Source organism: Centroberyx affinis, unplaced genomic scaffold, assembly GCF_046629955.1.
Source record: "Centroberyx affinis isolate AG114_WGS23_722 - 3 ecotype Tasmania unplaced genomic scaffold, CSIRO-AGI_Caff_v1 ptg001928l_1, whole genome shotgun sequence".
In the NCBI taxonomy this organism is placed as follows: domain Eukaryota; kingdom Metazoa; phylum Chordata; class Actinopteri; order Beryciformes; family Berycidae; genus Centroberyx; species Centroberyx affinis.
The window spans coordinates 475,501-491,218 of record NW_027280290.1 but is presented as its reverse complement, the minus strand read 5'-3'; the positions used below and the strand labels follow the sequence as shown (position 1 = coordinate 491,218).

General features: G+C 41.9%; 1 protein-coding gene across 2 annotated transcripts; it reads right to left on the bottom strand.

The window, feature by feature from the left end:
* Nucleotides 1-352: 352 nt before the first annotated feature.
* mapk8a (mitogen-activated protein kinase 8a) lies at nt 353-12,409 on the bottom strand. Of its 2 annotated transcripts, XM_071530445.1 has the most exons (12): nt 12,374-12,409; nt 7,875-8,041; nt 7,380-7,509; nt 7,138-7,196; nt 6,822-6,960; nt 5,219-5,384; nt 4,392-4,463; nt 3,159-3,341; nt 2,847-2,971; nt 2,652-2,715; nt 1,429-1,506; nt 353-581 (listed from the first exon to the last, which is right to left on the bottom strand). In XM_071530445.1, the coding sequence occupies exons 1-12, from the start codon at nt 12,407-12,409 to the stop codon at nt 406-408; spliced, it is 1,395 nt and encodes a 464-aa protein (XP_071386546.1). In that variant the 3' UTR covers nt 353-405. The 2 variants fall into 2 exon arrangements, with proteins under 2 accessions (XP_071386546.1, XP_071386547.1); XM_071530446.1 differs by lacking the exon at nt 12,374-12,409 and having other exon boundaries at nt 353-530; nt 7,875-8,042.
* Between the last annotated feature and the right edge of the window lie 3,309 nt (nt 12,410-15,718).

The window sequence follows — 15,718 nt, the reverse complement described above, 5'->3', positions numbered from 1 at the left end:
TATTAAACATAATTAATCTTGTGCTGCTAACAGTATGGTAATCCACTTCAGCAGTAGAAACAGCGAGTTGTAAAGTACACTCAAATCCCTCCCTTTTGTAACATACATCACAGATTCACATCAAAACATACTCTGATTCTTCGCAGCAAAAATAATAATACAATTTCAAACCACAATCATTTACAGCAGTATGGGGGGGCGGGGCAAGGAAATAAAAACAAACTGTACATAAAAAGCGTAGCTCTACAAACTAACATGAGAAGTTCCATTGGCCTAAACCCTATCCCATGACACTTACTGCAGTTGTAGGTGCAAAGGTGAGGATAGGGTTGGTTGTTTTAGCGTTTGTTTGTATATCTGTGTGCGTGTGTGTACTGTGTGTGTGTGTGTGTGTGTGTGTGTGTGTTATCTGCAGCAGCCCAGAGCGCCCAGGGAGGTGTGGCTGTCCAGGCTGCTCTCTGTGTCAGAGGTCATGGTGGGGTCACTGCTCGGGTCGCTGGGCTCAGTGGACATGGACGAGACGTCGTTGGCTGAGGAGGAGGAAGATGCGGGCTGAGGCGAGCTGTCGATCACTGCTGCACCTGTGCTGCGAGAAACACACGGGATCACTGATACACCTGCACCACCAAAGATGTACCGTGACAGCACACACACACACACTGCTTACATTTTGGTGGATTTGTTATGTTTTAGCATGGGTGGCTCCAGTGGGAATGGGGGCAGTACTATGCTCAACTCACTTTAAATTCTCATGCACATTTCATAAAGCTTTACTGAACTTAAAGCTGCAGTAGGTAACTTTTATGGATTCAAGTAATTCAGTAGTAAAGCGCACACCCATAAAAAGGTGCAAACCATCGGTCCAAAGTCAGAGTAAATAACTATATGACGGTTGCACATTTCTCTCCATGCAAAATATTTATTTCACACCACCAACATGTTTTGGCAGTATGCCTTCTTCAGGGTATCATGTCACTTTTATGGATTAATATTTATTTAGAATAAATCGCCACATTTGGTGTCCAAGGACGAGGAGGATAATATGTCAGAATCTCAGAAACAGCGGTAGCCCCATTCCTCTGCTTTTCTCAATGAAATTCTCAGTGAAATGTGTGGAAACCCATCCGACCAATGAGGAGAAGTCCTGTCAATCACTAAGAGGAGTGGGAGGCATGCCATTGTTGGATTGAATTTCTGGAGATTTGATCTATTTCCTCCCAAACTTGCCTACAGCTTAATATAAAATAAAAACCTAAAATCGTATTGATCACATATCACACATCAAGCCTCTGTCATGAAGTATCAGTTGTGTGCATTTAACCTAAAAATGAAAATGCCTTACTGTGTTTTATATCTCCCACCTGTTATTCACCATGATTCATCCCCTTCCAACTCTCATTATTTCCCAGAGGTCCAGTGATTACTCACCTAAAGGAGGTGGCTGCCCTCTGATCACTCCATTTTTCGTCCACTCCTCCCATTCACACACTTCCTTATAGATCAGATCTACGAATGCACAAAGAGAAGGGGGTAAGGGGAACAGGAGAGGGAGAGAAATGGTGGAGGAGGAGCAAGGGAGGAGAAAAGATGTCAAGGCAAATAGTAAAGATATCTTGTCCTGTATAGTCAAAGTGCATCACATACTGTACAGTCCAGACATCATCATGTTTCTAATTTGAGCATGCAGTTCTGGCGTGGCCGTCTGAATATGAGTGAGGGGTCGTTATCACCTGGCAGGGGTTAGGATGAGCTCATCCTGCTGCAGAACAACTGAAAGTGATATTTACACACAATCTGACATCCTGCCCTGCTCCACAGCGTCAGGTTCCCTACAGTGGCAAAATACTTACTGAGAGGCTGTAATGGAGGGCTTTCAGGTGACGTAATGCACTCTCTGACGAACACAGTGGAGGTTCAAAGCTCTTGGGCAACAGCGACTGTAAACAGCTGATTCATTTCTGTGCTCTTCTTGACTGGGAACTGACCGTTTTGCCACTGATAAATCTGACAATGTCAGCTAACAAATCTTAGTATCTGCTCAGCTAATCATTGTCTTATTGTAAACATATCTGCACACAAGCTAAAATATCCAGTATAGTGGCTAGTGTTAATAGTGGCTAGTATTTGCATGTTAACATTAACATTGGTTGTTTAGCTAAATTAGCCTGCTGGTTAGTTAGTAAACTAATAAAGCCAAAAAATAACTCTTAGGTAAGTGGAGCTGACTTCTCAAGCTACAGCTCGTAACGTTTTGGAGTCGAAGCTAGGGCTACAGACAGTGTGTCACAGTAACCTAAATTTGGAAACAAATGTAACTATTCACTATACTTATAACGTTTCTTAATGGACCGACACCCACACCACAGCAATCTTTTTACAGTATCTCTCTTTTTCCTGTCCAGTTGTTATATATTCAGCCATTAATGCACACATCCAATTCTCCAGTGGACCTCCATGATGGCGCCAGGCTTGGTTGCTGGGAGACCATTGACGCAACTGTAAAGCCTCTATAAGGCAGTAAGGCGCAGCACTGTGGTTTGTTCCTGTACCACTGCTGCTGTCGGAGCCACGGGGGAATATAACACACTGAAACAGACAGTGAAAAGTGAAGTGTTGAGCGATGCGTGAAGTGTTCTGGTATGTTGCCTAACCTTTCCACTCGTCCACGGTATGCTCCCTCTCGTCCAGCTGTTTGTCTGTGATCTTTGGAGGAGGCTGAGGAAGAGAAAACGGCACAAATGGCACATTGGTGGTGAACGAGCGGTGATAACTTTCCACTCCAAGTGATGTAATTAAAGTCTCATGTGACCCTTTTAAAGATGCGGTCGTATCTGTGATCCACTTACCGCCTCCACTTCAGCTGGATCGTACCAAACATTAATGTAGGGGTGTTGCAGGGCCTCATCTACAGAGATGCGCTTGGAGGCATCGATCACTAGCATCTTGGATAAGAGATCCCTCGCTTGGCTCGCTGGGGGGAGAGACAACAGGCAGATAAGGTGCTGTGCTATTAATCACCACTCTACGAATGGTTTGATGAATGAGCTCTTTGTAGTTTAAGTCACTTCAGTCAATGTAAAACCATATTAATATCTCTATCAACAATCAACAATAAAGTCACAGTAGCAGAAGATAGGGAGAAACCTATATACCTCTACCTTTCAGCTTGTTGTGTTCAGAGTCAGCGGGGAAAAGCACGTCGGGGAAGAGCTTCTCAAAGCTGTATCCAGCATAGCGTGGCCGGTTTTCTACATACGTTCTTACTGACTGGTTCAGCTTCATTAGGAACTCCTGGGATGGAGTACCGAGCTGCTCAATCACCTTGTTCCACTGGTCAATGTCTGAAGTGGAAATGTCAAGGAAATAGGCCACAGACACTACAGTACTCCCACACACACACACACACACAACACACCATGAGGCAGCATGACATTCAACTCCCACTGAGACGCACACAGCCCTTCTTACACTATGGCAGACACACACACACACAGAGAGAGAACACCTAGATTACATGACCTATACTGATGCAGCTACTCACTCCTCTACTATGCAGCTAATGCATAACTACATACTCTCTCAAGAACGACAGCACTCTGAATTCTACAGCTATGTATGCAAGGAGCTGTCTGATTTTCTGTCAAGTTCTCTTAACAGGTGGGAACAGCAGAGAAAAAGGCGGAGGGCATGTAGGTTGGGTGGGAAATTTGGAAACGGATGCCAGGGTGACACAAGGAAACTCTAGGAACAGATCAAATGGGAACTAAAACAGGGCGGCGATGGATCCCTTCACGCAGAATGAAGTGATGACACAGTGATCAATGGCGGGGAAGGATACGATCAGTGCCGGGGAACAACACGCTACCCCGGATCATCTCGGCCACTATGCAGCCCACTGACCATACATCCACTGGAGGCGGAGGGTGAGATGACAGGGAGGTTAGCATGCAAACACAATGGTGAGGAAAAGAAAAAACAAAAACAAAAAACAAAACAAAGTGAGAAGAACACAAGGAGAATGGTGGTGCGATGTGTGAAGCTGAAAAGGGAGAGCATGCAACATCAGCCAGTGTCCAGCAGACATATGAGAGGGAAAAATGCTCCTGCTGTGTTGAGGAAATGAAAAGGGGAAATGAAAGTTTCACAGCCCATGACCGTCCAAAAGCTGCATCTCAAATAAGGAATATTATACTGGCCTGTTTTGGTTGTTAACAGTTCCCCGAAGCTTGGCACAGAATACTGTATTCGTGCCAAGAATTGATCGCTATACAGAGGAAAGATCTGACAGTCTGCACAGTGCCAGGCACAAGTACTTTTGAACGAACACAGTGTTTCCAAAGAATGTTACCAATAACAAAGTGTGAAGAAGCATTTGAAAGACGCAAGGATACAGTCCCTTCCGGGAAAGAGGATTTTATGGCGGACCATTTCTGCCAGTATGCAGCCCACAGACCATATGTCCACTAGCAAAGTGGAACACAGCAAACAGGAGGAATGTACAACAACAGGTTAGTTAGGAGGTTAGTTAGGAGGAGGCTATTGTATTTATAACAACAAAATCCCATTATACACAGAGGCACCATGCTGCTTTGCGTAAGCGTGCACTGCAGTAATAGCAAGATTTATCTTCAGTTCCCTGTCTGTGGATAGACATGGATGTGAGACAGGATTTTAAAAAAGTAAATAGTGTAATGTAACTGCATGAGTTTGTATAGTAATTTGAAAATCAACATTATTTGACTGTAGGGCTGGGTGATATTGACAAAATCAAATATTACAATATTTTAGACCGTATACCTTGATATCGATAATGTGACGATATTTTCGGGGAATGAGTATTTGTGCTTTCATAAGATACTGTATTTACACACAAGAATATTTTTAAAATTAGTAATGATCATCAGTAATGTGTAATCAATAATAAGTAATGTGGATATGATAGATGAGCAGTTAAAGCCAATCATTGTTCATTTTACTCAGCCAGAACAGGCCAATAAGTTCAGAAAATTGTATCACTTTACTGTAACACAGCCTTTAAGATCAGGAGGAAGTCACATTAAAGTTATTTCCCAATATCACAATAACCAAAATCCCAGACGATATCTAGCCTCATGTCACAATATCGATATTATACAATATATATCGCCCAGGCCTGTTTGACTGTAGATGAGTAAATTGAACGTGTGACAGACAGACAGACAGACAGACAGGTACTGACCATTGGCCTGGTAGCCCATGCCCAGGATAACCTCTGGTGCTCTGTAGTAGCGCGTCACCACATACGGTGTCATCAGGAGTCCTGTGGCGGCGGTCCGAGCCAGGCCAAAGTCCAGAATCTTCAGTGTACAATCTGACTTCACAACAATGTTACTGGGCTTGAGGTCCTACAGAGGAAAACATATAAAGAATGTAATTTTTATAGATCTTTATGTTGTCAAATAGAAGCAAAAACAGTGACAACACACACCTAATATTCCCATGCAGTTATTCAGCGGCATGTTTTACATTCAGCATTGTGAAACCCCCCAATTAAAGAAACTATGTGTGAGAAGTGAGTTTGATGACGTCTTTAAAGCTTTGATGTGTGAGGACCCATGGGAGAGCGCTGAGGAGAGACTGCTAATGTTCTGTGTTATCTCTAATGACTTCAAGTGAGACAGCAGGTATGAAGGAGTTAAACACCATTAAACACCATTCTGAGACAAAATGAACACCACATTAACCGGTAGTGACCAGCTGTCCTGTTTTTTTAAGGACAGTCCCTTATATCATCTCTATTTCAGGGGGTCCAAATTATAGAGGAAAAAAACACACTTTTCTCTGTACATCCAGATTTTCCATTGGATTTTCTGAGCGCAGAAAGGCCTACTGGGCTATTTATACATTTTTTGTTATCACAATATTATCTGCATCACACCCATAATGATATAATATACACGCACACTGTGCTGCATTATCAATCCTGACAAAAATCCAGCTGATTGTCAGTTACTACTCCTGCTGTGGTTATTTTTCAAAGAAGATTGCTTGCTTTTTTCCATTTAACATTTCTCTACAATACAAATTGCTTGTGGTAGCGTTACGCTAGCTAGTAGAAAAGTAATTTCAAGTTCCCTGGTTTCCAGGTAAGGTAAGTAGTGCCACTTTACACCATTGGATTGTTTGATTTTGGTTTTGCAAATTTCTTTGACTTCTTCGTTCTAATTGGGCTTAATCCCTTGTTGAGGATGTAATATTTCCAAAGTAGGCCTGGCTGTGTATGTTATTTTAGCAGTAAGTTTTATTTTTCATTGTTATATTTTAATTTGCCAGGACATACTAACTGGCGCTAATCTAGTTTTCACTTGTTATGAGAAAAAATGTAAACTGAGATGCATGATTTCATCTCCCACCTGTTTGTTTATTCACTGATAATGCATTTCAATTCTTGCGTGATGTGAAATAATAACATTAATAATGTGATACTTTATTGATCCCCATGGGAACATTCAATATTCCCCTGCCCTCTTCCACAGGGAGGTGAGAGGTCAGAGTCGGCTACAGAACAGCCCATGGAGCTGGTAGGGATTCAGTGTCTTGCTTGCGGACGCTTCAGGGTGCACGCTTGCAAAAAAAAAAAAAAGGCCTTGTACTCGGGTCCTACAGTTAAAAGGCGGCCTCCAAATCACCAAATCACTGCACTGCCCGGCTGCACTAATATTATATATTACCAAATGCCAACTGAGCACAGGCCAGTGAACTGTCTGTCCTTACATTCTAGTGTCAAGTACCAAAGCAGGTTTACCAGTTCCTCTTGTGGACCCTGGCCAGCTGATGCCTACCCTGTGAATGATGCCAGCAGCGTGGAGGTGTTTGATGCCACATAACATCTGATAGAGCAGGTAGGACAGCCTCTCATGGTCCAGCTCCATCTGAATGACCTGGCACAGGTTGGCATCCATCAGCTCCATCACCAAGTATCTGACAGAGCACAGTTTGCACAAACAGTTGAGAAGCATGCAAGCACACACACACACACACACAGGGAGGGAGTAATTAATGTAGATACAGTATATACTGTACATATTCCCTCAAACACAAACACAGTCAAGTACTCACACACACAAATACATCCACACTTCACATCCAGTTACTTACACATCTTGGAATTCTTCTAATGATTTTTGTGGTGTAAATACATTTAATAGGCCAATGATCTGTGGATGTAGAATGACACGAATCAGAATGATGTGATCACGTCATTAACATTTTCTTAAAGCACAATTTAAGTTATATGCATAAAAAATACGATTCACATTTTTGCAAACCTAAAATACCACATCTTCCTGAGGTGAAATGTAATAAGAACAAGAATTAAGTGAAAAGATTTGCCAACTTACATTTTTGTGATTGACACATTTCATAAGGACTAGTTCTCTGTACGCCCTCTTGGCGTGGGTCTGATTCTGAAACGGCCGACTCAGCTTCTTGATGGCAACATTTCTTTCAAGGTTTTGGTCATACGCAGAGCTGAGGAACAAAGTCATGAATAATTGAAAATTATGGGCCCAACTGTAGCAGAATAGGTGGTAGAGACAAGATATGGATATGCAAGTTTGAGGTGGGGTTTTTAATAACATAACCTCGAAACATATAAAAACGATAGGACAGCGCTTGTGTCACTGACAGAAAATCAGTTGTAAACATATTTATCATTGAATTTAATTTTAATTTTTGGAATTTAATGTTAAATAAGGCAATACGAATGAATGAAAGGAGGTACCAAGTGAGATATTCTTTAATTTGCATGAATACTCTGGTGATGTATGGAACACACTGTCCCATATTTCACCATGTAGATGAAGACTGAATATGGATGAGGTTGAAACACTCACCAGACGATTCCCTGAGCTCCTGAGCCGATGGGTCTCAGATTCTGGTAGCGCTTCAGGACTGTGAATGTAGAATCCCCAACGTCTAGGCTGTAGAACTCTCTTTCTCTCTTGTTTTTGTTCATGGTGAAATCTTCGATTACTGCTTTCTGTGCATCCAAAAATGTCCTCTGTGTACACAAAGATGGACACACATTTAGGCGTCACAGCGGCGGCACTGCACTGCACTGACGCTACCACAGTAGCTGTTGAGCAGAAAGTCAAATGCCAGCCTTGCTCCCGAGAAAGCAGATTAGGAGTAAAGGAGTAAAGACACTGCTGAATTTCACACTTCAGGCGAGAGCTGCAGTTCCTTATCTCAGCGACTCAGCAAACAGACCGGGATGGAAGATTTGATATCATCAGCAGTGGTGGCAGAACAGCAGGCCACAGGGAGGGGGGTCTACTCCATCATATGAAACATGACTCTCAGAATGTCTCTCTCACACTGGAAACCAAGCCTGGTGATGATTCCTGCCTGAACGCTTGTGAGTTTGGACCCCAGCCCAGGACTCCAGCCCAGTTCTGCAAGCAGGTCTTCCACAGGCACATGTTAACTGGGTCAAGTTACACCAGGGGGCTGAGCACCCGGACAAGACATCACGCAGAGATGCTCATTTGATTGCATGATGTTCCCGAACATTTTCCATATCATGTAAAAACTAAAACCACCTAAAATCTAAAAAACTAGAAAAATGTAAGGCAGGCTTGTCTTGCTTCCTTACTTTCAAGCAGCCTACGCTTATATAAGCAACGTAATCTCCCTCCCCATTCTTCCACTCTCTCTCAACACACAGTCCATATGAGGAACCTAATTGGCAGAATAAAATGAGTCAGCTCTCCTTCTGTTCCTCCAACGTCACAAAGACGTACATAACATCCACCCCCCTCTCAACATCAAAATAGACACGCTGCTTCTTTTTATAAATCAGACAGGAAGACAATTACTTCATCTGAGTTATGATGGCTTTAATGATAATGCAGTTAATGTACAGCAGTGTCAGTGGTAGGCAATCTGTTGCATCTGTAATGTCATTGTTTTCTGTAATCATGACTGTTGATCTGAATGATGAGGGCAGGTCAGTGCAGCGAGGACAGCAGGCCGGGTGCTTTATAACTTTGATACCTTTTGATCCTCTCAATTCCTATTTCATCACAGATGCTGCTTATGCTTTTAACCAGGTCACAGTATCAACACATTCCTCTAAATTGATGAAACACCATCAGCTGTGATTCCAGTAATGTGTGTAATCTACAGTATTTACAAGGGGTGCAGTACGCCGCAGCAGTAGTCTGCCAATGCAGCACCTGGGTAAGTGAATGTTTGGACCTAGTCGATGGATTCAGGGGGAGGAAAAAACTCAAAAAGAGCACTGTAATAAATCTAGTTGCCTTGTGTATTTAGCAAGAGCAGAATTACAGCCGGCTCGCCCCTACAGTGCATCGCCCTCTAACGAGTCAACCTCTGTTTTCTCTAAACAAGCTGCTACAGCCTAATGATTTAATGAATGGGTTTCCAAAGCACATACTTGCAGAACAATTAAGATCCTGCAATAGTGTTTCATGTATGTATTCAAATGAACACAAATTTTCACAAATGCAAACCCAAGAGATGCTGGAATAACTACAAGCAAAATGCACATGCATGAGGTATTGTGCCACCACATATCAACACACTCATATAATGATAGGGTGCAGTTTTCTTGCCCATAACTTTACATGCACGCTAAGACCGCACTGAAACTAACATGATAACATACATAAATACTACAAACAGCCCAGGGAGAATCGACTGTGTCATATATGTTTCCTCATTTACATACATCACATGAGCCTGATGAGGAATTAGCAGCACAAGCAAAGCATCGTAGCCGTACAAACACACGTTTAATTCAAACTAACCTATGGAAAAGACAGGTTTCATTCGTCCTTCGTTCAATTCTGTTACATATCACCCTCATACCCGATGCGAAGCTGATACAGCCTTTTTTTCACAGCGAATAGAGCGAGGCTTTAGTCTCCACAGCTGTACTGTCAGCAGGGCGGAGAAAGGCACAGAAAAGGCACAGAAAGAAGACTCTTCCACATCTCCCCGGCACCGATTAACCAAGTAGAGGATCAATATCGACCCATGTTCACACGATGTTAATGCCTTAACCTTGGCCACACGACCCCTTGCCGACGACAGAGGTAGCTGGCAGGTAAATGACCATACGAGATTGCTGCATTAGAAAAGAGCCGTGCATGCTAAAAGCGTATAGCACCCTGAATGAGTGGGACACTGCACAAGAGGACATTATTAGAGGGATAATAACACCCATATCGTGATATTACGTGGCCTATTCTGACACACAGTGCGCAGCAGATTGTAGTATAACTGTCTTTATCCATATGCGAGCACCGTGAACAGGCGTATTACAGCGTTATAGCGTAAAAGGGAATATTTTGGATTAAGCCGAGCTACAATGTAACACCCTAGACAACAAACGCGTCGGTAAAGCAGCATGCACACAACGGTACGACCCTCCCCCCACGGCCAAACAATAACCACGTCTGAGAAGAGGTGCAAATCCTGATCTTACCTCTGTCATCAAATTAAACTATTGATTTCCCCACGGTCCGATCAGCGGTACAGTGTTCCGGAGCAGGCTATTTGTTTATGCCGCTGGTGAAGGATGATTTATTCCGTTGTGCGGCTTAAAAATACATGACCTCACCAAATTCACTTGCCTACGTTTCCATCTGGCTGCTACTGACAGGCCGGACGCGCAGTGCGCACAGGGCATGCGTCCCAACTGCACGTCACTCATCCACAGAGACACACCCACCACCTCCATGCATCCTTCCGTCTGCCTCTATCTATGTATCTATCTATCTGTCTGTCTGTCTGTCTGTCTGTCTATCTGTCTGTCTATCTATCTGTCAACTTGCTTTTATTCCAATGCCTCTTTATGTGAGTGTGTTTGCCTAACTGTTAAGCTCAATAAATAAACAAAGAAAAAACACACACACACACACCACACACTGACAAACTTACACAGATTTGTTTTGGCTCATTTCCGTTTAAAACAAGAACATGAAAAATGAGGTGCCATTTTGTGCTCATAGGCCTGGAGTAACTCTGTTGCAGGATGTGTGATATAGCATGACCAGGTTTAAAATATAGCCCATATATGGCACTCACTCACACTTTCAAAACAGCCCAAATAGTGATATTTTTTCTGTCCAATAGTGTACTAGGCCTACACAAATCAAAGTGTTATGAAACATTTAATGATATAGGCCTAATTATGGATAAATGATGAGCACTGCATATTTAGTCCATACTATGAACTATAGAATAGCCTACCATGATATATTAGATAACAGTCCTTGCAAATGTCACGGCAGGTTAAATGATTTGTTGTAGATAACTCAGATGATAAACAATAGGTTGTTAGACTGGGAGTGTATAGGTTTATAGCTCACTGTACAAGTTAAACAGTCATGTGATTAAAACAAAAATGAATTGGGAACGGTTGCCAGTGTTGTCCATTCTTTTATTATAGGTTTAGGTTAGGTTTTTTTTCTTTTTTTTTAAATTAATATTATGATTATTATTTTTACAAAATTGTCCATGCAGCAGACTCCTTCACATAGGCTAGGTGAGTGGAAGGACAAGTGAGAATATCCAAATTGAGCCTAGTTTTTTTCCCCCCTGCTTTCCTACTTTCTTCCTTCCTTTTTGTTTTTGTTTCTTTCTTTCTTTAGTTAGTTATATTTCTTAAATATTTTTATGTTTTATTTTTGCTGCGTCCCAAACAGTGACACGACTGGGTCTAGTATCAATGGTTATGAATAAATTTTAATAGTGGTTATGGTCATGTGGAAGCCCTTTAGAGGTCTCTGTCCAGGGTGTAACTGATATGCTGCAGTGATCAAATGAATCAGCGACAGATTATTACTGGAATAGAATTACAAAGGGAAATCTAACTGGTCAAAAGGTACAGCCTATACGCTTCCTCGTGCTGCCTTAGAGGAGAACTCATTTAGGATTTTTTTTGCTATGTTGTGTATGGGGTTTACGACTCTGTCCATATTAAATAGTGGGCTAATCATTTGTGGAAGACCATGACATGCATAGGCTCTGCAGGAATCCATAGCATACTACAGGCTACCACCTATACGAGTTCAACCGTCAATTCGCAGGGCTACAAAAACGACGGTTCCCACGCATCCATGCTCTGCGAAGGCATGTGACTGAATAAGGACATTAGGTAAAATTACGTTAACTTAACGCTGAGTAGTTTAAATTCTCCCTGCACCCACCTGACAGCACTGGGATGTTGTTATTTATCCTTATCCCTGCGCAGATACCCCGGGGCCTGCAGAGACGAGCTGCGCGCAATAGACCTGGGAAGCGGCATGGATAAACGTCCCAGCACCGACTCCTGCAGCAAGATAAGGCTACTACGGTTTCTTACCCCTTGTTCGAAGAGAGCCCGCAGCGTTATGATCATTCTGGGAGAGCAGCCCCGAGGCAGCCGGCTACAGTCCACTCGTTTGGCCGAGGTCGTTCGTCCTTCCCAGGCTTCTCTGTAGCGCACCTATACCGGCGGTTACTCACCGTACCTTTGGGCGTCAGACGGATTAGTTAAATCGGTGTAGCTGATCTCACCCCACCCGCTATTGGTGGCTCTGACCTGTCGCTTGTCAAACTGCGAGTTTAATCCAATTAAGTGTTTAAAGGCGAGAGGCTAAGAATAGCGCCAATTACAGTAAAAAAGTTTCAGACCTTCAGCGTGTTGGTGGCAATAGAGCAAATGAATGGGACACCATATACAGTTAATGTCATTGATGAATTGCCTGCAAGAGTGGAGCATCCCTTAGTAACGGAGAGGACGCCAAAACAGCAATGCAATGATCACAAGGATTATATTGGAGTCGTGGTGGGATCACTGAAGATAACACAGAGGATCACACTCTTCACATAGGTTACGTATGTTACCAGGTAATATCCCTAACACACCGTGAGCTATTCTTTTTTATGTTTCTCCTATAGTCCTATTTGCTGAACTGATGTGGGTACGTTTTAAATTGATCCAATTTGCCCAGTGTCACTGATGATTTCAGATGAAAAACAAATATTCATTCCTACTCATACTAAAGGAAGACTGTGCCAACATTCAAACAACAAATTCACACAAGTAAAGTAGCACATCTAAAATTGGAATCGGCTACAAGAGTTTTAAAATGCATGATACTGCTCTCTAGTATCAGAAAATAAGTGAGTTAATGGGTCAGATTCGTTTGTCTACTTATGAGGAGCCTTTGTTGCTGTGGTGAATAAGAATGAATTGTAACTGTGTCTTATGGAAGTAGTTGTAATGGGAAAGAAGGATAAGACAGAGACCCAGTTTGCTCTACAAGGGCTACCTGCCCCAAATTTCCAAGAATAGAGTACCCTCTCCTCATACAATGTGAAAACAATCAGTGTGACTGTGACTAATAATCTGGCTGTTGGCTGATGGATCAGTAAGCGGGTTTGTGGTTTATAAGTCAATAAGCTAGCTGATGATTGGTTGACTAATGCTATGTATGTTCTACGCTTAAGTTAAAATATCAGAGACTGGAGAACAGGTTGCATGTCATACATTTGATATTCAAATATCCTCAAGGTGATGGCCTAAGCTTTGATACAGGTCCAGTGAACAAGGGAGAACATGTCCTCTTAAAGTTTATATGCAGTGGCCAATGCTTTGCAAAATGGATGTAGCGTCAAATTATTAGTTAGGCTACTAGCAAAGCAAGTTGTTTCTAGTTAGTGAAGAGACAACCTGCAATTGCAAATATTATGAAACAGCTTTGAAATGCAATGCTTCATTCCTCATCATGCAAATCATTATTATCAAGTTATAAGGCCGTTATTAAGAAAATACAGATATTGTGATAAGAAGTTGTTTGGTGCTGATGGTGAGAGTTTTCTTAATTACTGTTTACCTACTTTCTAAGAATCACTTTGTCCAGAGCAGGAGAGGTCAAGATTAGGAACGGCCTCAGCTTGTGCCAGACTAGGTCTAGCCAATCATCACCTCCAAATATAGAGGCAAAAGCCACACCTTAATATAGGCACAATTCTATGTATGAAGTTATACAGTAGATTGTCAGTTTCTTATAAAACACTAATATTTTCTCAAAAAAAATCTGATTGAACAAGTGACAGTCAGGTGTGACCAGAGTCAGCAACCAGTATCCAGGTTCCCGTGTGGTTCCTGCACCAGTGCCTGACCTGACTGGGCTTAGCTGTAGACCTGTAGGCCACAGAGGATTGTGAGGGAGTATAACTAAAGTTTTGCTCAAGAATGGATGAGCGGGAGAGCTTGGCAGGGCTCCCATGTTCTTCCTCAATCCCTCCTACACTGTAACAACAAACCAGCCTACAGGGTCGCAGTAGGATTCCTTTATGTTTCTTGCCACTCGCAGGATTTCAGCACCAATTTTAAAGCATTGTGCAGTTTATGGAGTTGTCCACAACCTAATACAGTCAGTGTTTTATTGCTTTGTCACCCATGCTCGTCCCTGTTTGGGTATTTTGTCTTACTGCTCTTTGCCACCCAATTAATTTTGCAAGATTTGTCACTGTAATTATTCTATTCACATTCTAACTGTCATAAGCTCAGGATAGGATAAATTGAAAGCAGCACAAGTGAGAGATTTAATCAGGTCTAAAGTAATTATGTTGGTCTGTAGCCATGGAACCATGTTGCCGCCTCCTGTCTGTGTCTGAGATTGGCAATAAGGACTTTATTATTACTGAAACATTTTGCAAAAAAAAAACGGCATATTTTTTTTTCATATTTAGTAGTACTGGTGGAGAGGAAGAGACAATCACAAAAAAAGATCCAATGGAATAAAAGCATGATGGTTTGGTTTCACAGCCTTCACCATGCAGCAGTTGCTTTGAACTGGAAATATGAACCATATCAGCCATACTACTAACAAATCAACCTTTATATTACTTTTCTTCTTGAATTATTTGGCATTAAAGAGCATTGGGATTAAATTGCTGACCAAGAAAAAAAAACAGTTCATGCCATTGCAACTATTTCAATGGCTCAATGAATAATGTGTTTTTCTGCCCTTACAGCAATATGCTGATTAAGGCACCACACCTTCACAACTCTTATAGAAAAACATAAGAAACCTGTCTAAGGCTAGACACACACTACAGCTATTTATGCATCAATGTTGCCCCACGAGTCATTTTTTCCTGATTGAGTGCTTTGAGAAAGTTGCTGAGCTTTTCTTCTGGTTTTCTAAAATTATGGTAACTTAAGGTAGAGCCTAATTGGAGCTACACCTGTTAAAATGTTGATTTGCCCAGAGTATTGCCATCCCACAAATAGTGAGAACAACAGGGAAAATAGATTTCTCAGAACACATTGATCTGTACCAGAAAGCCATTTTGTTGCGTAATTGGTTCAATACTATCTTGTTGTGAGCATTCCAGCCCAACTAACCTGTTTTTAACATGCTTAAAGGAGCCAAATTAAGCCCGACTATCTAATGTAAGACACACTCCTCACTAGAGTGTGATCTTGACTATTTTCAAAACAAACAACATATTTAAACACAGGTATGCTACACATGTAACACAAATAATGCCAAGCAAAAATATTCTTTTGGATAGGTAAGGAAGCTCTCCCTTTTCTTTTTCCATTTTGTATTCAACTTATGCTCTGAGCTTTCCTTTTTCCTCCACATTTTGAAACTTTATATAATTCTTAATAACTATGTGATAACAAACTAACATGGGATCATGACACAGT

What these genes read in the sequence shown, in the direction of transcription:
- mapk8a (XM_071530445.1), bottom strand. Translation starts at nt 12,409, where the DNA reads ATGATCATAACGCTGCGGGCTCTCTTCGAACAAGGG. An exon ending in GGAGCTCAGGGAATCGTCTG is followed by an intron (nt 7,510 to 7,874) that starts GTGAGTGTTTCA and finishes TTTGTTCCTCAG; the next exon opens with CTCTGCGTATGACCAAAACC. An exon ending in AGGGCAGCCACCTCCTTTAG is followed by an intron (nt 582 to 1,428) that starts GTGAGTAATCAC and finishes CTCGCAGCACAG; the next exon opens with GTGCAGCAGTGATCGACAGC.